Here is a 24,368-nt window from a genome sequence, read left to right as displayed (position 1 = left end):
GCAGCAATCCACAAGTCAGTGGGCAGCAGAAAAGCTTAGTGATACAAGAGCTCATAGAACAGTAAGCTGCATGTCATCTTTTAATAAGTGCATAGCAAAACATTGATAACTTCAAAGGCTAGTCAGTGCCTACAGTGTCATTTTTGCGGTTAGATTCTGCTTTCAGGTTCTGGAAGTAGCATTCCAGTTTCTTTGAATTTGAACATCTTTATGTCTTTTTGTATGTTTTCATAGCACGAGTATGGCCTTGAGATCTGGGCCATATCTTCCAAGTTAGAGATAATAGCACTTGCCATCCTCGTGTGTATGTTATGCACAGGAGGCCTGTATACATTTATGAGACAGATGCATTAAAGGATGGTAAGATGTGACTGGTTATTTAAAAATAAAAATAAAAAAAAAGATTTATTTTTGTGAAAGATAAAAGGTGAAGGTAAAGAAAGTAAACTACTATACAAGCTAAATTTCTTCTATTTTGGGGAGAGTATCTTGATGAAAGGAATTTTGTGGTTATATTGAACCGGGGATGGACTTTTCCCCTAATTGAATTTGGTAAGACTATTATTTATGAACTAATGTTTTTAGTAATGTTCTTCCAAGTCTGTTGCTAGGTGGAAGAAAACAGGCTCTGTTGAAATACAGCAACTATTTCTTCTTGCACAGTATATCACAGTAGCTTCCTGGAACCAGGCAAGCAGGTGACAATATGATGAGAGGAGGATAAACTAAAGGTTAGGATTATCTGTGGGTATGGAACATGAAAGAAGGGTGTGATACCAATGGTAAATCTTCAACAAAATGTCTCATCATTGTAGTGATTTTGACATTGGGAAGGATTTTTGAAATCTGAGTGATTAGGCTTGGCCATCAACGAGGGAGCAAACTGTCCAACGATAGTTAGCTGTGTGGCAGAGCAGCGCTCTGAACCACGTAGCCAGCAAACTCCTTTCTCTTGCACTGCCCATTATAGGAGATGATGCTGTTGTGATACACTAAGTCATATTGTGCTGAATTACGGTAATGATTGATGATTTGAACATTGCCATTTCTAGATTGTTTTTCCTTTAACTTTCAGAGAGTGTGAGATAGCTGTTCAGAAAAATCTTTATGCTTTACAATTCTAGTTCTGTTTAAACTTTTGTAAGCTGTGCCATAGGAATTAATGAAAGGGAGCTTTGGCCAAGTGACTCCATGGGGAATTTGTTCACCTGAGAAAGACATGCAAGACTTGGCTTGTTATCAGCATTCTTCTATTTGGTTCCTGATTGACCGTTTCAAAATATTTGGTTTGAGACCTTTTGTTTTATTTGGCTTCATCTGCTCCCCTTCTGCCAATTCCTGATTCATTAAATAGATCTTGGCACTGATACTTGGGCACAACTGAAAATGTGCAATGCAAATTCAGGAAGAGGAACAAAGGTGTCACGAAGATTACTCAGAATTCACTTTGTCCTGCTAGATATCATGCTAGTCCCCTAGAAAAATAAGCAAGTCTGCAGGCTATTCTAATTGCACTAGTTACCGATCACTGTACAACATGGTTCCCATAACTATTATGATGATCATAATCAAGAGCTACTAATTTTTGGAAGATACGGTCAGCTATTTTAATATCTAATGAGAACTGATGTCTTCTGAAAATCTCTCCTATGGGATGAGATTTCATAGAAAATTACAGATTTTTATCTCAGTACTCCTATATTTCTTCTGCTGTAAATCCATTAATTTCACTGGGCTGATTGCATTAGACATTGTCAGTTTAAGAGCGTATTTGGCCATGATGTGAAGGCAGAGTTGAATTGACCTTTGGGCTTATTGCTCATTATATGTGTACTTAGCCACGCTGAGAGTGCTTTCTCATCCGCTTTCCTCTGATTGTCTTTTAGAGGACATAAAGTACTGAAAGTGAATTTTGCTAGATATACAGCAAAAATAAGATCAGAAATACCCCTTCTCATCCAAAACTAAAGAATTGTTCAACTGTAGCTAATTGTTCAACTTCGAGCTGGGAAAAACTAGTAGCAGATATAAAAGTAAAAGGTTTTTGAGGTGTAGATAAATCCTTATGTGTAACTGTAAGACTCGCAACTCAAAACCTTAGTTAATACCTGGAAGGCTGGCTGCTAAACTATATGCTGTCAGAAAAATGGTGCTTAAAGTATTTCTTTGAAGTACTTAATGCACTGTATTCATGTTTAAAAGTAAAGGGTCAGTGGCTTAAAACGTGAGTTTAACTTCCCAGTCACAGTGATAAGTGCAGCTTAATGGGGTACTAATAACTGGATCAAGCTAAGTAGCATGGATGATATGAAGACTCCAGAAGGACAGATGAGTAATACAAATTCAGAGTGTACAGTCTTGGAGTAAAAAAAGTGTAATTTTACTTTTACTCAGCTTCAGGATTTATTATGAGAGCACAAGCATTTACAGATAACCTCCTAAATGCTGAAGTCCTGGAATGAAGTAAATTTGACTGAAGATAGGCCTAGTAAATCACCTAGCTGATGATAGGATAACCCCAGTTGGGAGGGAGGACTGTTGTCCAACCATGTACCCAAAGCCTGTGCCGGACCATGTTGCTGAGCACTTTACCCAGCCTAGTCTTGAAAAACACAGAGTATGGGAACTGCACAGTCATTTTGAGCAACCTGTTTCAATGTTTGACTGTTCTCAAGGTGGTTTTTTTATTCAGGCTGAACCTCACTTGTTTCAGTTTATCACAATTACTTCTCCTACCACACACCACTGTGAAGAGCCTGGCTCTGTCTTCTCCATAACCTCTTCACAGGTGAAGAGCTTATTAGGACCTCCTGAGGCCAGGCTAGGATTGCTCCTTGGAGGGTATCTGTCCAGTGCGTAGTTTGTCTCATCCTTAAGGACTGCAGGAGTTTTGGTTTTCACTGCTTCCTAACAGAATGTATAAAGTATCACTGTCAGGAAGCTATTATCAGTATGCCTCCTGTACATTCCTTTTTTGATTTCATCTTCTTACCTTATTTTAAAAGTACATGAAGACCATGATCGTATTGTTAAACAGGTTGCTAGCAGAACAGGGAAGTGATTCAGGCCAGTGGGTAACAGAACGGTGCCTAACAGAAAGAAGGCTGACTAGAGTCACAATCAGATCTGAACTGCCAAACTGAGGAAACTGAATGAAAGGCTGAAATTCTGTGTCTAATTCTGATCTTCTGGTAATTCTGCATTGGAGAATCGCTGTTGACTTGTGCTGCATTCCGCTTTCTAGTGTGGGAGCCAAAAAAGTTCTGTTCTGACTGCCAACATTGGGCAGTCTGTATGGACTGAAAAGAGACAAATGATGCCCCGCACTGTTTTATTGATGCATCAGTAAGATCAAACGTCTTAATTTTCAGTGTAATGTGAAGTTTTATGAATATCCTTTGTAGAGGTATTTAAGTCTTGTTAAGTGTTTTTAGGTAGGTATTAAAAGAAGTAGCAGGGTGTCTTTTTGTTGTTTGTTTGTTTGTTTCTAAATAAACTTGCAGAGTTTGGTAGGTAAGGGTGGATGGTAGAACTAGCCTCAGCATTTCCAATGGTGGTAACTGGTGCCTTTGGGAGCATTTTTGAGACCATGATGTCTGGTCTTTCAATTATGCTTTTGTGCTACATTTGGCAATATGTTAGATGTACTTTCTAAGCAATGAGCTGTGACTCTGGTATACCTGCAATGGCGCTTCATTCAGAGCAGACCTTTGCATTAATTGGTAGCAAGGGGCAAATTCTTGCATGTGTGATTCTCTTCCTTACAGGAAGAGTTTATAAAACAGAACAAAACCTCTTGTGAAGAAAAAAAAAATCTACTGTATACTAAAGAATTTTCCAGGTGTTTATCATTGAAGGGTGAGACTCTGAGAAATGAACTTTGAAAGGTTACGAACCCTTGAGGAAATGGTAATAGTGTACAAAGGACTCAATTCTTGTGTATCCTGTTCCATGGGGTCTGAGGAGAAACTGTGTTATATGGTACTGAAAGCAAAGGGAGATCACATTCTTGATGCATTTATTAAAAATGTTTGCTTGGGTGTTTTTTAATGATCCTTTCCTAGACTGGATATAGAAACATGGCTGAGCATATCAAACAGCAGTCTCTGAGGATGTTTGTTAATGAAATCTTGGAGCAGTTTGCAATTGGATGTACCGAAGGCATGTGTACGCTATTGAGCAGATGTCTCTGGCAGTGAACTAATCTGATGAGGGGAAAAAATGTTAGAGAGAATCTTTACAATCCCAAATCAAAATCCTTCACCAGCATCGGGAGAGCTTTTTTTGTAACTCGATATTTTGTAGTATGGAGAAGTGATTAACAGTTTTTGAATAACAAGCAGTTGAAGGGCTCAGATGGAGGGAGGAGGGGAAAAAGATATGCAATCGAAGATTGGAAACAGCAGAGAAAATTATTTAAAGCATTTGACTTCCATGAAGACATCCGGAATGTACAATGGAGGTTATGCGAAAGGTGCTAGAGGAAACTTCCGCCAGACTTGCCTTTAATGCCGCTGCAGAATAACAATGAAGTAATTCTCTCCAGAATGCCTCTTTGCTGAATTCTTCAGCCATACATTTTAGGAACTGATTGGTTTCTGTGAGCAAAAATGCTAAATGTATCTGTTTGGATGATAATATGTTGCTTGGCAAACAAGAAACTTTGGACTGCCTTGTGCATACCTGCTGATGCAGACAGTGGCCAGTGTTTCAATCCTTTACTCCTTGTTACCAAGACAAGAAAAAATGTTCATCTGCATTGTTTAATTCCCCACAATCCCTATGAGTTGCTTTTTATTCTTTAAAAATTAGAAATTATTCATAAAGCCAAAAGTATGTACTGTACAAATACAGTCCCTGAGTAATGCAGTAGTTTTTTTATCTACAGTGGGGTAGCTACTGCTTTGTTTGTTGCTTCTGGTTTACTTAGCTTGGTTACAGAAGACATCAAGAGGTAGTTCAGGACAGTGAAACGGGAATTCTTCTCTGCAGCATGCTTCTCAGTTAACGCCTCTGTAAGTGGCTCATCTGTAAAATAACACAACACCTTATCTGCTTTTGCAAAATACTTAGGATTAGAATACTTAGAAATTCAAGGATTTTATTAATTGTGTCTCAATACGTGTGCCCTTCACATCTCCTGTGATACAGGTCCTAATTTTGTCAACACCCCTATCTCTTTCAAATGCTTTGAACATTCTCAAACATTCCCTTTCTTCTGGCACACCTTAATTGAATACATTATTAAATGAATAATTTAATTTAATACACACATTAATTGAATACATTTAAATTTGTTCACGGAGATGATTCAAAACATGCTTTTTAATTCCACCTAGGCACTTCTTGCTGGGTCTTAATGGCCATTCAGTGCACAGCATACTTACTCCCTGTATTCCATTGTATTATATTGTATTATATTGTATTATTACGTATCATAATATTATTAGGTCATGTTTCCCGTTTTTATAGAAAAGAAAATCATTATCTGGTATGATATGGAGCTCTCTCGTGTACAGTTATATATCATGGTTTCCACCGTTCTCATTGTCTGTATCTTTCAGACGGATTCAGCCTACTACAAATAGACACAGATCCTTGACTTCACGCAAGGCCCTTTTTACAGTGACTGAACACCAGTTCTGTGCTTTCCACAGCATTACTCCCTGCATGTATATAAGTACAAGAAGGCATAGAATCAGATGCTGTGGGCTGCAAGCTTAAAAAAAAAAAAATTTGACAAATCTGGGAGCTGAGAATTGTGTGCTCCTATCCCCTCAACTTCGAGAGGAGCTTTAATCTAAGGTTAACATCAGAGTCTCAGGTACTCTGTTGTCCTTACAGAAGCACAGATGTTTGCTGGTGGATTGTTAGCATGAGATGCTGCAGCACTACGTGCTTCTGGATTAAAAATATTTGTAATGTCAAGTGGAACAAATGTAAAGGTCTTTGTGCTGGTTGCTGTGATAGTGTTAACTTGGATTGCCAGACCCTTCAGAAATTGAGATGTGAGTTCTGACATGAAAAACTCAGGTCCTGAATCGCATTGCAATCCACAGGCCCAAGAGCAGAATTTCCCCTCTAAGCTTTAAAAAAAAATAGCTGGAGGAGTGGGGTGTAATTTATCCTGCAGTTGCATAGTGGTGATATAACTTAAAGTAATACTGAAAGAAATGTTCTGCTAATTTTTATTTTTTTCCTGGAATAGCGTGGAAGTGTCAGTGGATACATCATATCCTTTGGAAAATGTGTTCTTATATAATTCTAATAATTTCCGTTTTTCTTAACCATTTTATGGAAAATAATTTAGCATCTGTACACTTGGAGTTTACAGATCAGCAAGGCTAGCGTATACGTAGCTCTTCTGGGAGGATTGTTCAAACATCTACACTGTGTTGGAATCCTTGCGCTTACTCTGCACTTACTCTGCACTTATTCTGCTGTTTCATTACCTCTATGCAGCAAGTTTAAAATCTCATCATCTTTTTGGTCCCCATTTGTCTTCATTTCTCCTAAGCCAGCCTTCTGTTGGTGACCTCACGGCTTCTGACTGTTCCAGAAGTGGAGATGGCATAAGTGGGTGTGACTAAAGTGAAAAATGCAGCTAAATTGGGTGATTCAGAGTAGGATGAGATAATGTGGCAAATGATACTATTTTAAACTTTTTCTGTTTTGTTCATCTAAGTCTGAATGTATCAGCCCCTAAATAAAATGTGGTAATTGTAGTGCAGTGTATCTCATGTACTCAGGTTGTAAATCAAAAGATACGTGTTATGGAGCTCTGAAATAAAGAAACAAAAGCAAAATCATAACTTATCTATTACCTTATGTGTGTCTGGATGAAGAAAATGTTCCAGTCAGACGAGACAGATCTGAAAGAATATGGTTAAAAACAGTATCTTTGAGGTGTTTGTTGTACCTTCTTACTGCACTTCTGCTTTCTCTACCCCTAGCTTTCTTTGGAAAGTACCTTAACGAATACAATGGTTCCTATGTGCCTCCTGGCTGGAAAGAATGGGTTGGATTACTTAAAAATTCTCGATTTTACAACTACACACTCTGTAGAAATGGAGTGAAGGAGAAACATGGATTTGACTACTCCAGGGTAGGTCTTACTGATTTATTTCTATTTCTTCAATATTTTAGTGTGACTGCAAGAAAGCTACGATTTATGGTTTCAGTCTAATTAAAGAATTCTCTTCATACTTGAAAGCTGCTCTGTGTTACATTAGCTACAATGCAGAAGGCTCCGTGTTTGGACTTTCTCTTATCTTCCATTCCACGCAGGTCATGTTACTGAAAACATTGCTAGCAGAAATAGAAACAAACAAAACATCGTGAGACTGTTAATGTGTGTTATGAGCTGCAGATGTGAAAACGGATTTAAATGCTGCATGACAACTATTTTTTGTCTTTGTACTATAATTATCGTGTGCTAAATCCGATTGTCATCTATTCCCCTGGTATAGAACTGATTTCAGTGGAGTTGCACAAGCGTAAATGAGATAAGAATCCAGTTCCCTCCAGCTAGACCCATCTTTTTGTGTTAAAGGAACTTGTTTCACAGCCAGATGAGGAGAAATATATCTTGGTATATCTTATGATAATTCTGACTTCACTGTCTGAATGAAGGCAGAATTTAATTATTAAATTTATATCTTGATGTATTTTTAAAGGTGTGTATGTTCCTAATACACTTCCAAGGGTGTTGTACTGTGGCCAAACTTAGTAAAATACTTGATAATTATTGTGAAATATAATGTCATCCCGTGTCACCCCTCAATCTCATTACAGATCAAACAGTTACCTGTTTGCATACAGGAGAATGTTTATTTCAGATGAAAATGTTAGTTTTCCAAAGAAATCGGCTTTTCTGGAGTATAATTATAAAAGAGTTAATCAGTAAATGGCTATAGTTTAAATAGTGTATAACTTCAAAAGTTGACTTGCTGAGGAATGATACGGATTTATAAGGTGTATTTGCTTAACAAAAATTGAATTCACTTTCTCCTGTTGAGCACAAATACTGCCTTCCTCTTTTTGTTTCATTAGTGATGTGTTTACAGTTTTTTTCTTGCAAAGGTTGATGTCTATGTGATTTCCTTCTTCCCCTTATTCATTTGCCATTTTTAATAAAATGTAGTTTGTGCTGAAAGATAAAACTTGACAGGTTTCTATGGTTTTCTTTTCTATTACCAGTTGCTAGGAGTAAGGGACAACTAATGTACAGAATTATTTGTCTTTTATTTCCCTCCTGATCTATGAAGAATCAGAGAGCTAATCTTTACAGCTGTGCTACCAGAAACATTATAATGGAAATTTACCTTACATGGAGCAATGTCAGGCAAGTGATTTCAAAGGGCAGCGTTCCCCATTGTTACAAAAAGTCAACAAGGAACTTTACGTTCCAAGAGTCTCAGCTCTATTTTGTATATGCAATACTTGAAAATGTTTAGGTTTTCAGTTGGTTCCGTTTTTCTTACTGAGTTTGTTAATAAAAGAAAAGAAAGCAGTCTGATGAAAATGTAAATGTTTTTATAATCTTCATATTCTTGCCTAATACACAGCTATGATAATAAACAGATAGTGTGCAGAGCAACAGTATGTGTTGATGTTAACGCTGGAGTTCAAATGAACAAACACAAGCTGAAATACAAGACTGCTCCTCTATTCTTCCTATCATTTTTGTTGCTGGAAACCTACTTTTCCAGTAACAAACAGTATAATCAGATTGTATTTTAGCCCTATCATCTTGACATAACTAATGCTAATTATGTGCCAGTGGAAAACTGAAAAAAAACAAACACACAAATTACCGATTCTATCCTCCAAAGCAACTGCTAAGCATTTATCCTCTGAAAATCAAATCTTTGCAAATTCTTTCAGATTCTTTAACAGGAAGTATTCTACTCTATTTTTTTCTTTTTCAATTTCTTTCAACTTTTTAAGTTGAATTTTTAGTCTAGTTTGCATTCACGGAGTCTTCTACAGTCTCCACAATCTGGAGCTTTAAAAAAAATAAACCACTTGAAGGAAATGTTTCTGTTTGGTCTTTGCCCTGGCAAGCACTTGTGTTTGCAAAATTAAGTTTGAATCTTGTTTTGACCAGGTAAAGATCTTCATCTTCAAAATAGAATTTGAAGACTATTCTCGCTTAATGTCTAAGTCAAAGATGAGTTACACACTTGAGAAAGTGACCAGCCAGTTTAAAGAACAGGCACATTTTAGATATGTGTTGGTGCTTTTTTGAGAGTGTGGTCAGTTACTGAGACTTATGTTCAGAAGTCAGATTTTCTTTGTGTTTTTTTTTTTTTTTTTTTTCCGTATATCATCACTTCCACTGCAAATGCTTATGAATGGAGTTTCTTCAGTTAACTTTGGATTTATGCCTAATTACACCTGCTTTCAAGATGAAAATATCATATCGATAGTAGTCAAAATCATGGTAGTTTCATGACAGATACGCCTTGTATTGGGACCAGTTATAAATCTGTAAATGGAGACTTTGCCAGCCTGGTTCTGGGATACGCAGGAAATAAGTGGGGGAAAGTAAATACAGTCAATGAAAAAGTTCTCTGATTACTCAGAAGCTGTCTTCTCAGGTCATGGACACTGGCAGTGGTAAAGAGCAGCTAGTGTCCAAACCACGGAAAAAAATCAGTGCGTAAAAGGAGGTGCAGTGCAGTACATACCACACCTTGTTCACTTGACCAGAAGCAGTCGTTATGTCCAATTTTATGTTGAGCTGTGACAAGATATTTTTATTTTTTTTTAAAGAAGTGTCTTTCTTATCCTAATCATGTTTGACAGGTATTTATATTTGCAACATTTCCCATGATACAGCCAGCCCGAGGGGGAACATGGCCTGTTATTACAAATACTGTCTTCAATCTGTATAGCTTGAGCATATATCAGATGTATATGATACTTCTTGGAAAATAGAATGAAGTCCTTATCTTCCAAAGGGACTCCTTTAAGTTACTAGTGATTAATTTGATAGAGGTATATCTTTATCAGATTGTCGTTGTGCCTGTAACATAGAATGGAATTTTGGGTCCATTCAGTCCAGCATCTTCTAGTTTTAGTGACTTCTGGTTCAGAGGGAGGAGAATAAAAATGCGTATCAATCCATTTGAATTTTCAAAGCACTTTTATGATAATAGGGTTGGACTACACACCTTGAAGATTTCACCAAAAAGAAAATAAATTAACCTCTAATTTTCTTCTTTTTTTCCTCATTAATACTTGGTCATTGTAGTTGTTATAGTGATCTTCACAATTCAGTTATACACTATTTGATTTTTAATGTCATTCATTTCAGAGACAAAACTGTTTCCTTTCATATTTCTAAACAGTGAAGAGGCAATTATTTGATTTTAGGTTTTGCAGTTTTAACATCTATAATTTACTCCCTCCTTTTCCCTTTCTGAGCTAAGTAGCTTTCTTTTTCCTGTTTCCTATGGTATCTAAGACCTCCTGTTCCCATCGCACCCCAAACTTGAAATTATTTTTAAAGTATCTCATTATACTTTTCCTTCTACTTGCAGGATTATCTAACTGATCTGATAACCAATGACAGTATTACATTCTTCAGAATCTCGAAGAAGATGTATCCTCACAGGCCTGTACTGATGGTTATAAGCCATGCTGCTCCTCATGGCCCTGAAGATTCAGCTCCTCAGTATTCACATCTCTTTCCTAATGCTTCACAACACATGTAAGGAAAACTAAAATTCTGTTATTTTCAGGTTCAGATGTATAAAAATCCTGGGTACCTCTGGGGGAACAGTATTTCATAGTACTCTGGGCATGACTATGTCACAAATACATAGGAAGAGTTTGGAGATTTTTTTGTACCTCTTTGCACTAGTACAGGTGGCTACTGCATCTAGAACTCAGGAATGTAGCTCACAGATAAATAGAAAATTTCATGTTGAACCCATTGGACATTGTTATAGCCTATTTGGGAAGCGAAGCACTGTTTTATTTTTAGAAGAAGAATCAAAGTCTGGTTCTTGAGTTGTAGCCTCTTTGGTGGAAGAAACCCTGTCTCCCTGTGGATAGACACAGACATGCTATTTCATCACTATTAGCAAAAATCATGTAGTATATATTACGTATTATGCCTATTTTCCATATAGAAGGAGAGGAAATAGAGGCCTGCAGCATCAGATTAGACTGTCCATTTCTGAATGGGCTGGTATATCTGAAAATGATGCAGTATAGTGTTTAGCTAAGGTCCCCAAGTCATCTAGTTACCAAGTTAATATTTTAATAAGCTCCAGTGCAACACCATGATAAGATGGTTCTTGTTTATAACCACAGAGACAGTTTGCAGGTACAGCCCTGTAATTCTCTACTACAGGCATCTCATCTCATGCTGGTAAATGAAATGATTCACCCAAATCCCCCTTTGTCACAATAGAAATTATTAAGTATTTTTCTAATTACTATCCTTATGTCTTCATTGATGCTCAACACTTGCAACTTTCTTCCTTTTGCATCATTTTTTAAGTGGAATTCTGTATTATTTTGGATTTGTGAAGGAACTGGTAACTGATTGAAGTAATAATTGGTAGTCAAAGCTGTTCAGGACAAATCCAAAGTCCAATGAAATCCATTTGAGCTTTTTCACTTCATTTAAAATAGGGTCTGAGAGGAAAAAAGCTTCCCTTGTTCTGTTGTCTAGGTGTTGTGTAACTTAGAATTGTATTTCTTTGTTCTGTGCTGTGCTGACAATCTGTGTCCTAGATCTCAGCAATGTAGTATTTCATGTTTGTTTGCCTTCTTATGCTCATTTATTTTCTCTGAAATTAAAGTTACAGAGATGCCAAATGAGTAACTTCTGCTATTGCTTATACTCAGTATTGACATGGGTTTTAGCAGAAGTTCTGGTAAGCATTTGTATCTCAGAGATTATGATCTCTTATCAAACAATATTCTGGCGCAGTTTTATGGTGGTTGATTGAAAAAGAGTAGAAGGATTTGAGGAAGGCTAACAATGAAAAATATAAACTACATCTATTTTTCTTTTGCTTATGATGTAACTTCTATTTTCACACAAATTAGGTTTATCTTCCTCATTATAAAATAGTTACACAAAACTATTTTTAATTGCAGGTGCTTTTTCTTGTGATGATAATTATACAGGAAATAACACTTTGCAGAAATACATTTTGTTAGTAAAGAAATAACTTAGTAGATTAAGGAACTGTGGGTTTTGGGTTTTTTTAGATATAAACATAAAATAGGATTTTTTATACTTCCTGTGCAAAGAAACTGCCAATCTTATTCCAAATACTTTTCATGTCATTACACAAAAGTAATCTGTAAGGATGTTCACTGGCCTGGTTTTAAGAATAAACTTAAAAATGCAGAACATGCATCATTCCCTTACTGTATATACATGTTAGTCCTCTGGTTTCTATTCTTTCTCCTGTCCCCACATCCCAGGGAATCACTCAGTGGCAGATAGGTCTGTCAGTGACAGTGTATGTAGTTCTCACTGTTCTGTTATCTTGTGGATATGATAGGGAAAGATCAGGACACAAGTAGAACACTTGTTATGAATTGCCATGAAGCAATACCCTGAACAAAGTCTTTGCCCAGCCCTGGAATCAGAAGGCAATACACCATGTAACAAGTCTTTGTACCTCGACTTGTGGCAGCATTGATAAAGTCTGCGTGTAGATTCTTAAGCTGTATCCACAAAGCAAAGTGCAGATGCAACTGTAATGCTTATGCTGGTTGTCATACATGCTGTGTTGTCTAGCATTGCTAATAGGAAAAGTTAGCGCTATGGATTTTAGCATAGACTGACAATCAGAGTGTGTTGTGCTTCTATTATTACATGTACTAGCTGGTATGAATATTCTACCCTATACTACAGTGTCTGTCCTCCTTGTTCTGCAGAATTCCTTTTTGTGTGTACCTACAGCCTTGGAAATTATCCTTATCCACCAGCATTCAGCAGAGCAAATCTGTGGGCTAAATGGCCAGTTTTCCTTTTTTTTTACCATATATACAAATAGCTGCAGAGAATGCAACAGCTGGGCAGTTTAACAGTCATCAGAAATATTATTTCTGTAGAGGGTACACTTTACCACCCATTTTTTCCAAGGTCAAATGCAATCAGACTAGGACTTACCTTCTGAGTACATTTGAAGGAATTATCTTAACCAACTTCTAGGAATGTTACGTTTGTGTATTTTTCCCATAAGACAGACAAATCTGTTAAGCATAAGAGGGTTACATTTGTAGTAATCAAAGAAAATCATAGGCTCTGGTTGGATTAAACAGCGGGAGGTTTCAAATCAGCCAGGAAATCACAAAGTAAGCTGAAAAGGAGTTTGCCAAGCGTTTTTGATTCATTCTGGGCATCACATAGCAACAGTTTCCATAACTGTCAGCATTTTCAAAGGAGCAATGTCATTATTTCAGCCACAACAATGTTCTGAAATTCAAGAGGCTATTAACAATACACAGAGAATAAACACCAGCCCTTTCCTCCCTATATGAAGAAGCCTCCATTTGCTGCCTACGCACATTTTGCAGATAGCATCTAACAAAGGCTTTCTGCATATAACATTTCACTGTCAGATTATTAATTTCTTATTTATATAAAGACTTAAGATTACCTGTCATATTCAAAGATACATTAGATACAGTTACTTCAAGGAGAAGTTTCAGTTTATATTACTATTGTTTATCTTAATAACCTACCCTGCTGCTCTGTTGCACGCACAAAAATAACAGTAGATATTTGCCAAGTAGGAGATTAATTTATCAGGAAATTGTGTTTGGGAAGAAGAAAATAGCTGAGTATCTGCTATTTTTTCCTGTTTTACTGTGTTACCGTCTTGGCTTGCAGTTTTTGCGTAGACCAAGTTTATTACTTTGAAAGAAAAGGGAAGCCTTAACAAATCACATAGGAAAAGTAATTTTTAATATTTTAGACTCTGCGTGTGGTGTGTTTGAACTAGGATAGGAAGAAACTCATAAAAGGGGTTCTCAGCCTTAAGGAATTAAAAAAAAAAAAAAGGAATATTTATGGTAGGTAAAAATAATATTTCTTGTAAATATAAGCTATAAATACAGCTTCCTAGTGAGCTGGTGATACAAGGAGTCAACATCATGATAAAAATATTCCAAAATAAATCTTTTGTTTAGAACCAGTTAGCTTAGAGTGAGGTAATTATGCACAGAAGAGCAATCTCTGAAACTGACAACCATGTGAAATAATGGTCAATGAGTAATATTTCTCCTCATAACTTCAATGGTTGCAACATTATGAGTACTTAGAGGGTCTGTGAGGTTCCAGGAAGACATTGAATCCAGCTTTTGGGATTTTTGCAGGAAGTTTAATTATTTGTTTTTAGTTTGAACTCATCAATTCAGAATATGGAAGTTTCTTACGATCACAATACAGTTGGTGGCTTGAAAGTATCTACAAAATACAGTCCTGTTTCCCCTCACCCCTGCTTTTCTTGGCAGGTCTTTAAAATCTGGCCATGCATCTATCTACTTCTGCTTGCCATGAGCTCACATTCAGTTTGATATCACCAGGTAGGGTGCCTGTGCATCCCCCTAAACTAAAGTATTAAAGTAGCCAGTCATGTTTAATTCGGAAAAAAAAACTGTTAAACAACATAGCAGAACCTTCTCAGCAAGTTTTATAGTTATTGTCAAATAGCCTTTACTGTGCTAATGTGGGCAGAATGAAAGCAAAGCAATAACGTGTAGAAGGAAACTCTACCTGTACTATGTGCTCTTTATCCAAATGATACATCCCATTTGTGAAGTTAGACACCGAGGCTAGTCTCTTGGCCTTGAAATGTATCTGTTAGTCTGAAGACATTGCAAAAATGCTTACACTCTTAATAGGTTTTAGTTCCCTCAGAGCTTTTTCCTGCCATCTTACACGTGGAATGTGAAAGAATAGACTTCTCCAAACTAAATCTAATATTTTCTTGTGTACTTCAGAGAGCATGTCCTATAGTGTTGATCAAACAGAAATTGTTATACATCGTCACGTTTTTTCTCTACACTGCTTAAGTATTCTGCTTTTCTCATTACTTCTTAGCACTCCTAGTTATAACTATGCTCCAAACCCAGACAAGCACTGGATAATGAGGTATACAGGTCCCATGAAACCTATACACATGGAGTTCACTAACATGTTGCAGAGAAAGCGCCTTCAAACACTCATGTCTGTGGATGACTCTATGGAGATGGTAAGATTATTAGTCACTTTTTAAATCAGTAAGTGCTTACTTCTTGAATTAAACTCTAAACAGTGCTGTATATGAAGATAAGGGGGCTGTATATGGAGATAAGAGGGGGAGGAGGACTGCTGCAGTTTTTAAATAGTGTGTTATCCTTTCACTGCTGAGGATGTTGTCTCTGTCAACATATAAGGATCCTCATCTCCTAACTACAGGCACTGTGAGTTGGATGCTTTAAGTGAACTATTTTTTTGCTATATAGTCATTACTGATTGAGGGGAAGAGGAGAGGGATCACATGAAAAAAATTGTCCTAATTTTTAAATATTCTGGTAGTGAAAAGTCATCCAACAACCTGTTGAAAAATATGTACTTAACTTATGTGGGTCTATTTTGGTTCTGTAACACTCGATTTCTGAGGGGGGGGAGGGGGGAAAGGTGCTACAGCAGGATTAGCCAGAACAATTCCATTATAAATCAGGCCCAGCATGTTAAATATTAAAAGTAAATACATATATAGGTAGATTCTATTTTATTTTTAAATTAAGTCTGTATTTTGTAACAATTAAATTTCTTAGTGCAAGTTGGGAGTCTTGAACAGAAATATCTGAATTAGCTAAAAGATACTGCAAAAAAGGTTGGATTTGTTTCCAGTCATAAGAAGGCAGATTTAAAAGTGTTGTAATTTTCTGCTTATCTCTTGGTATTCTTAATCAAAATGGTGGAAGATTCAAATAAGAGTCCTGTAAGGCAAAGATGAAGTATCTGAATGGCATTGCATGAACTTGTTAGTAATGTCTTATAATTACTGATTCAGGCAAGTAATTTTCTTAATGAACCTTCTTAGACAGATCAGATATCAGCATTTGGGGAGATTAGCTATTTTACTACAATATTTTGATTTTCTGTGTAGTGAAATGTTTTCACTTTGGATTAATTTATTAAACATATGTTTCACTGCATACAAAATCAGTTGGGAGTTCTTCAGTTGTAATGCCCAAGTTGGTGTGAGCTTTTCAACTGAATTATATGTATCTAATAGGCTTTCAAAATTAAAGCGAAAACAAGGGCAACAATAAAAAAAAAATGCAAAAAAAAGAGTTTCTTTTCTTCCATGCTGATTAGTCTTGAATGTGTAAGGCATCACGATGGTGGTGCCCCCCCACCTTTGGATCTTTGCAAGTGAAAATACCACATAAAATATTGATCTGTAGTGCTCAGGTTGGTACATTTCACTTAAAGATTCTAGTATAAATCCAAAGAAGCAACTACAAATAGAGTTAAAGCTTCACTTAATTCCTTATGTTAGTTCTCCGGCTAGTGGGACTGAATGGTGTTCATCTGGAAGACATTTTACAGATATTCTGCATAATGGGGACTCATTTGTCTGAAGGCAAGATCGTTAAATGTTGCTTAAATAAGTGTGAGATGCAAAATGCTGTCATTTTATTAAAATTATTTGCTGGTGGGAAAAGATAAAGGTGAAGAGAGAACTTAAAATGCTCATCACCTTGAAGCTCTCATCTCTGTTACCAGATAGTATCAAATACATATTTTGACAGTTCTCATGCAAAATGCTGAACACAAACACTTTTGAAAATATGGGATGTGAATGCATTTACCTAAAAACAGAAAACAGGGATTTGCCCTGTAATACATAGCCTCAATATTTAGTTAGTAACATTTTTGTGATTATAGATTATTTGGAATAGATCATTACAATGAATCAGTGGCATCCTGAACTGTTGCTATTTATTTGTAGATTACACATAGTCAGAAAATTGTATCCAATATTCTGTATACAATACTATTCAATGAAACAAACATCATGTTTTATTTTGCTTTTTTTTCAGATTTACAATGCATTGGTTGAAACAGGTGAACTGGACAATACCTATATAATATACACAGCAGACCATGGCTATCATATTGGCCAGTTTGGGCTGGTGAAAGGAAAGTCCATGCCATATGAGTTTGATATCAGAGTTCCTTTCTATGTCCGAGGGCCAAATGTGGAAGCTGGGTCCTTGTAAGTTCTTTGCTTGTATGTCTCTATGTGCATGTCTTAACCAGAAAAATCCTTGATGTTCACATCTCTGGTCATATTGACCTGGCATCCAACTGGAGGCATCTGTCCTTTAAATGCCTCCAGGGATGGTGACTCAGCCACTTCCCTCGGCAGCCTGTTCCAGTGCTTCACAACCCCTTCAGTGAAGAAATATCTCCTAGTATCAAACCTAAACCTCCCCTGGTACAACTTGAGGCCATTTCCTCTTGTCCTATCACTTGTTGTTTGGGAGATGAGACCAACCCCCACCTGGCTACAACATCCTTTGTGGATGTAGCTGAAAAAGCCACTGGGAAATAAATAGGTCCATTCTAGGAAACATTTACTTGTTTCATATTGAGGGATGCAAATAATGCATGTATCTATGGTATTTTCAAGGTAAAAAATGTATGATACAATGTTCACTTGCTACAGTGGTAATTATTGTTGGGCATTAATTAAAACACTTAGGGAAGCCACTTGTTTCAACTTAGGAAGAAGAATGCACATAATAGCTTATCCACAATTATCATCCACAGATCTTCTGTGGTTCATCCTTTGAGATTACATGGTTAGGGTTGTTTGTCAGATGCATGCGAGCATGCAGAATATTGCTGTTAATTAAAATGGTAGCTTTGATCAGCTAAGAAATTATGTAAATACACTTTCTAAGCAATTATTTCAATAGCAAATATTTGCACTTAAGTAATGATTTTGGACAGAGTGCCATAATTTACTGCCTTTTATTTATATCAATGTGCATGTTTTAGCATAATTAACAAGCACACAGTCTTCTACATGCCATATTTTTCATTACTGCAGAGGAACAGATCTAGCATGTAATACAGTGGCAAAAAAAAAATTAAAAATCAATTTGTTGGTTAAATTCACTGATTCATATTATCAGTAGGCACAAAATGTTACATCCTGTAGATACTGCAGTTCGTGCAATTTATTTACAGCAGTTATGCATGTGAAATAAACAATGGAGAATAACAGTTCTGATAGTAGTTAAACTGAATTTTAGGCATGATTTAATTTCCAGCACTGTGTATTCAACTAATGATTTCAGTTGAAGTTGTAAGGTACTGAAATCCACCTGCCCCACTTCTCCCTCCCATCCCCCCCCGAAGTTAGCTCTAAACTTTGAAGCACACAACTTCCTATCAGAAGGATAGGAGTGAATAACATCACTGGGATAAGAATAGGGAGTGTATTATGTAGGGAAATAGCAGGCTGATCTAATGGGAGGTGACATAAGGGAGAAAGTGAAGCCAAGAGTTTGAGAGGAGGAGTGCAAATAGAATTTAGAATGAAGTAGATCAGGAAAAAGAAAAGACGTGGCAGGGGAGCAGGAGTATTCTGAAAGAGGAACATCTGGGGAGCCAATGAGTACACCAGAGACTGTGACTGACACCTGTGCTAAGCAGAAGATCCAATACTCTGCTGAAAAATGTTGCTAAAATTCTATAATATGGAGATGAAATGTAGGTGCAGTGAGTCTATTGAAATCCTAGGTATACTTGGATCACTTCCTGTAAAGTTAAAAGTGATAAAGGATAAGAAGTATTTCACTGTCAAAGCTTGCCTTTTGGTTTACATGGTGTCAGGACTGCCTACACAATGGACTGGAGTGCAGGGAAGGAATTCCTTAGGTGGAATTAAAAATATTAATCCAGCACTGAAAGAAGTTTGTCTGCAGCAGCAGAGACTTTCCAGTGAGCTGGATTAGCATCCTACGGACTCGCTCTACTTCCCATGAGCTGCTGTTTTGGTCTCCATAGAGAGGCAAAGCTAATATGGCCAAAGTGGGGTAAGCTAGCTTTTCTGCAATGTGCCATGCTAGAGGCCAGCCGGCTTCAATCTTCACTGGTTCAAGGATCTTCACACCTAGACATTCATAAAACCTTTGAAATCTTCCTATTGAACTCATTTTTGTTTTTTTTGAGGGGTCTCTAAAGATAAAATATAGATGCATAGTTCTGTTAGAATCTGAGGAGTCAGCCTAACAGGCTGGCAGAACAGAGCCCATCGCAGTTCAGTGATTAGGAAGAACAGGATAAAATAGCTTGAAGGGAATATATCAGCTAATAAATTGATCCTTCCTTTCAGACTGATTTTCTTTAAATGTTAAAACCTCAATCATCCATGTTTTCTGTGGACCTTATGTTTTCCCTGCAGAGTAATTGCCATGACTCCCTTTTGATACCAACGAAGATTTAATAGCAGTCACTGTAGCAAGTCATTACTAAGCTCTCATTTCTATTACCAAATATGCTACACCACAATTATTAGTAATTAAAATCAAATTAGGTACATCAATTTAATTCATCATCCGTGCTCTTGTCAGTGCCTGTTTGCTTGCTTGCTCAAAAATGTAGTAATTTTTAAATGGTGTCTCATTAACTAGTGTGAATTTAGCAGCTTTTTTCTGTCCTGGATTTTGAGTTAAAATTCTGCATTGACACACACGTATAGCAGCCCATCTGGTCCCAATCCTTCTTTCGTGCCTGCAAATCATGGCATGGTTGTTCTTTATGTTCAGTGCTGTAGAAGATCGTCTCTGTAGCAGTATGCTCACTTTTTTCCCCAGTTTTTTTAAATTGACTGACTGCCTTTATATTTGTTTTTTAAAAAATAACACACAGCTAATAAACTATATATGTGTGTGTATATATATATATATATATATATATATATATATATATGTAATGTTGTGAATAATAAGACATCACCTCAATAGATGTATTTGAAATAAGCTTTACGGAAGCAACATAAACTTAGAGCACTTCTCAGCTAGACCCAGAATAAAAGAAGTCACCTGGCAGAAAGTGGGGCATTCTTCCAGCCACTGAATGCTGGATTGTGCAACGAGATGCTCTGAGCCATGAGCCCACTCATATTCAGCCATGGCAGTTCAAGGCATTTGGGGGTGGGAACTGTCTGTACTTCTTCAGAGCTGATGCCAATGTTTGAATTGAATTTTAAGCCAGTTTATGTTCAAATGTTGCCCTGTTAACTGTGATAGCTGAGAAGCACATGCCACTGCTTAAAGAAACAGGGCATGGCAAACACTCTGAACTTTGACAATCAGAGCTGTTTTGAAGTGGTTGCAGAATGGATAGTTGTGAATTTGGGAAGACTGATATTATTTAATTTAAAGATTTTTTTAAATTATTATTTTATTTTGCTCTATAAGTGTTTCCTCTTTGCTTTTTCTTTCCCATTTTCTGTCTCCCATTCTACGTTAACAGCAGCTTCCAGTTCTTTCAGTTCTCTGCAGTAGTATCTTGAAATATGTTTCTCCTCATGTTCTGATCAGAACATGCTTTATGTGATATGAGATACAGTACTTATTTCTATGTTATTTTTTGATATAGATAATGCATATGCTGCCTGCCAAATTTACCTTTTAATCAAGTCATCAACATATTTGGCAGACACTTTGCTGTGAGACACCAAAGGAGTTTTTCCAATGCTTTCTTACGTTTCAAAAGAGTTTTTAACCTCTTTTGCAATGATTAACTATTTTTTTTTGCTTTGTGAACTACTTTGCATTCTCAAAAATGCTTTGTAGTAAAGTTTTATATCTTTATATTAGTTCCTCTTGAGATTATGCAACTTACCTATATTTAACATTCTAATCCTTTCACAGAACTTCATGGTACTGGATTTGTGTCGTCTTTTCTTTGCTTGTGTCACAAAATAAGATTTTTCAGATCTGTGTTCTCTGTGGATGAGCTGTAGTTGCTTTAGTTGCTTGGTGTCATTGCAGATCCTTTAAACCAGGTTCTTACATATGTTTTTCCAGGAATCCTCACATTGTGTTGAACATCGATCTCGCACCTACAATTCTAGATATTGCTGGATTGGATATTCCGTCTGATATGGATGGTAAATCCATTCTAAAACTTCTGGATTCTGAGAGACCAGTGAATAGGTAAGAAAAGGAAATAGTCATGAAAAAACGCATGCTTGCAAAGGAAATTGGATTAAGTATTCATCAGTGTGCAGCAAACTTAAAATTAATAAAACTATAATTTGAAAATCTAAAGACATATTGGACAATATGTGGATGACTCTTTTCATTTTGTAAGGTTCATATATTAGGTATTTGGCATGTATGGCATCTGGATATACTAAAAGTAGCATGTGTAGTGGTGGGTGGGCCACACATGATGAGGGTCTTTAGCTATCTGAGTTACAGATTTTAAATGTCTCTGGCATCATTTGTAGCAAAGCATTTCATATTGAATAAATTGTAGAATAATTGAGTTGAAAGGGTTGGTTGTGTATCAGGCTATAATATAAAGATACTAGCATTCAGAATTGCAAAGTTATTATTTATCATCAATACTTTCATTGGAAAAAGATGGGGAAGAGAATTAGACTGGATGCTTGCTAGAGAAAATCAGCAGCTAGTATAAAAGAAAAAGGGAAAAAGGAGATTTGCTTTATAAGTAGTTGTATAGAGAGAGGGGGGAAGGAGCAGCAGCTTTAGAATAGGATAGTTTGGGGGTGGTGTGGAGGTTAAGAGTACAAACTGGATTCAGGAAATCCTGATTTAATTTGTGATCCTTCGTGATCAAGGACAATTCAGTTAATCCTCTGTGCTTTAAAAGTGCTTATGTTGAAATAGTTGTACTGTGTGAATCTGTTGTTGATTTTGTCCCTGTGAGAACAAATCTGTCCTATGTTTGTTCATGATTTGCACTGGAGAGGCTTATGTGCCTGCTTCATAAAGCTGGATGTCCCCTTGAGAGGTTATTGTCATGGTTCTCATCTGAATTAGGAGTAGGAGAGGAAACCAGGGCATTATTTGATGACTGTTTTTTTTGGAAATTGTTTCTTTCTCTCCTCATCTCCTCCCAGGTTCCATTTAAAGAAAAAGATGAAAGTGTGGAGAGACTCATTCCTAGTGGAGAGAGGGTAAGGAAAGCGTTAATCACAAAGCTCAGTCTTTTTAAACAGAAGGATACTGAATAGCTAGAGCCAAAGCAGCACTCTACCACAGACCTAAAGCCATTTAGCTGTGCCAGCAGGGACACGGCTGCAGTATGCCTAATGGCAGTGATTGTGTGATAGGAGGGAACGTATGGCCTCTGCCTACAGCCTACCTAAATGTGCTGTTGGGGTGGGGGAAGGGGAGTTTTACTTGCATTGGGAGATGGAAAGGCATCCCATTTCCTTTTAAGTGCTACCCCCACCCTCCTACTTATATCATGAGAGTAAGAATAACCTTTCCTCTCTGCGTGATCATCTGCTGGCCATTCCCTCTGTGCCTCTCTGCCTTCATACCTAATGCTGGGCATGAAGGTTTGGCAAAGTGCAGCCCTGTGTAGTGAGGATGTGGTCTCTTAATGAACGCTGTTGTTATTGCCTGCCAATCAGATGTGCAATACATTGCCCTGGTTTTGTATGCTCCCTGAGCATGATATGAATAACTTCTGTATTATCAGAGATGATGAGAAGGGCTAGTTTCTACTGGGCTATTAAGATCTCACCACCAGCAATGCTGGAATCCTAGCAGATAGCATACATCTCTATGCCTTATCAGCATACAGTATGTTTATCATAGAATCTATGCAAAAATAAATGCGTGGTTTTTCTTTTTGTTTGTTTTGTTTTGTTTTTTCCACTCCAGTAAACTACTGCATAAGAGAGAGAATGAGAAGGTAGATGCCCAGGAAGAAAACTTTCTGCCCAAATACCAGCGTGTGAAAGACCTCTGTCAGAGAGCTGAGTATCAAACAGCTTGTGAACAGCTTGGCCAGGTAGGGCAGACTGAAAGGAAGGAGTTGTAGATGAGCTAAGCTTAACACCTTAACTATGACATTGTCATTCTCCTTGTTGTCAGTGCCAGCTTATAAATCAAATGGTTCATTTTGTGGCCTCTGCTCAAAACCATATTACAGCATTTATGAGATTGACTGTCAGTCAGGAAATTGCTGATTCAAATGTCTCTGCATTGATTCCTGCCTACTGTTAAGAGAACTGCCTAGGTTGTTTTAATATTATATTCCCTAAATTGAATGCGTGTGGGATTCTTCAGTGATTAAAAGCAACAATGAACCTAACAAATTGGCCTCTTCCACATGCATATAGCTCACTTTTCTTTGAATTTTTAATTTAATTCATTTTATTATTTGGAATTATGTGTAATAACAGAAAATTAGTGTCTTGTGAATTCAGTATATCCCTCCTGTTAACAAAAATATACTGCGAAAGCAAACAAGCATTAAAAGAAATTCAGGAAATAAAGAATTGTAGTATCAGTGCATGATCTTGGCCTAGGAGAAGGTTTTGCAACATTACCAGAGCAATGCAAAGGCATAGCAAAGCTGTGTCCAGTGACTCCACTTCTGTGCAGATATTTCCCCTCTTGGGGTAATTACCATCCTCTGGAAACACAGGAAAACTGTCATAGTAAGTCAGTCTGGGAAATATTTATGTTCCTGTAGAAATGAGCTGAATGTCTCACCAAGACTATTGTCAGTAATGAGCCATTCAGGCTCCAGTAGTTCAGTTTCTACTGTTGGAGGGCCAGCTTCCTTCTTCTGGTTCCACAGATCATGTAGTTCAGTGCATCTGTGAAGTGAGTCCACCGCTCTTTAGGTGCTTGGATTCAATGTATATGCACAAGCATTTTCCAGATGCTCTTTTCCTCCTGTGGCTTCTTTGTCAGATTCAGCACACAAAGAGATTGTAGTTTCCCTCTTCTTGCTAGAAGTCCTGAACTTAAAAAAGTACTTCTGTGCTGTAGTTTGTCACCAGGTATCTTGAGCTGATATTTTAGAAGGGTGAGAGCAAGCAATTTTTTTTTGAAAGTTCAATATTCTTTGAGAAACTGAGGGAAGAGTTTTCATTTCTGCTAGAAGATCATCTATTACGTTGTTTGGGGGAAATCCAGCTTTTCTTTTTCCATCAGTATTGTCTCTTTGAGGAATGTTTCAACTTCCTTTTGTCTTCATGTCCCCAATTATTTTGAACATTATTGTAAGAACAGAGGTGAAGAGAGACTTTCCAAGTCCATGTTGTCACTGAAGCTGTCTCTTTGCATAAGATAGCTTAGCTACATTCAGGCTTTCTTACACTAAT

At 37.0% G+C, this 24,368-nt stretch overlaps 1 protein-coding gene across 16 annotated transcripts in view; it reads left to right on the top strand.

Annotated features, from left to right (window-relative positions):
• SULF2 (sulfatase 2) overlaps positions 1 to 24,368 on the top strand; it is a 167,872-nt gene that overhangs the window by 115,859 nt on the left and 27,645 nt on the right. For all 16 annotated transcript variants that reach the window (XM_084537682.1, XM_084537683.1, XM_084537684.1 and 13 more), the window contains 7 exons: positions 6,954 to 7,105; positions 10,548 to 10,717; positions 15,083 to 15,233; positions 17,077 to 17,252; positions 21,082 to 21,210; positions 22,143 to 22,199; positions 22,915 to 23,044. In XM_084537682.1, the coding sequence (XP_084393808.1) occupies positions 6,954 to 7,105; positions 10,548 to 10,717; positions 15,083 to 15,233; positions 17,077 to 17,252; positions 21,082 to 21,210; positions 22,143 to 22,199; positions 22,915 to 23,044 (965 nt within the window). The remainder of the gene's footprint in view (positions 1 to 6,953; positions 7,106 to 10,547; positions 10,718 to 15,082; positions 15,234 to 17,076; positions 17,253 to 21,081; positions 21,211 to 22,142; positions 22,200 to 22,914; positions 23,045 to 24,368) is intronic.

The sequence above is a fragment of the Aythya ferina genome (genome assembly GCF_964211825.1).
Source record: "Aythya ferina genome assembly, chromosome: 16".
NCBI classification, from domain to species: domain Eukaryota; kingdom Metazoa; phylum Chordata; class Aves; order Anseriformes; family Anatidae; genus Aythya; species Aythya ferina.
Note: the sequence above shows the minus strand (reverse complement) of the source record. Positions and strands in the feature narration are given on the sequence as shown.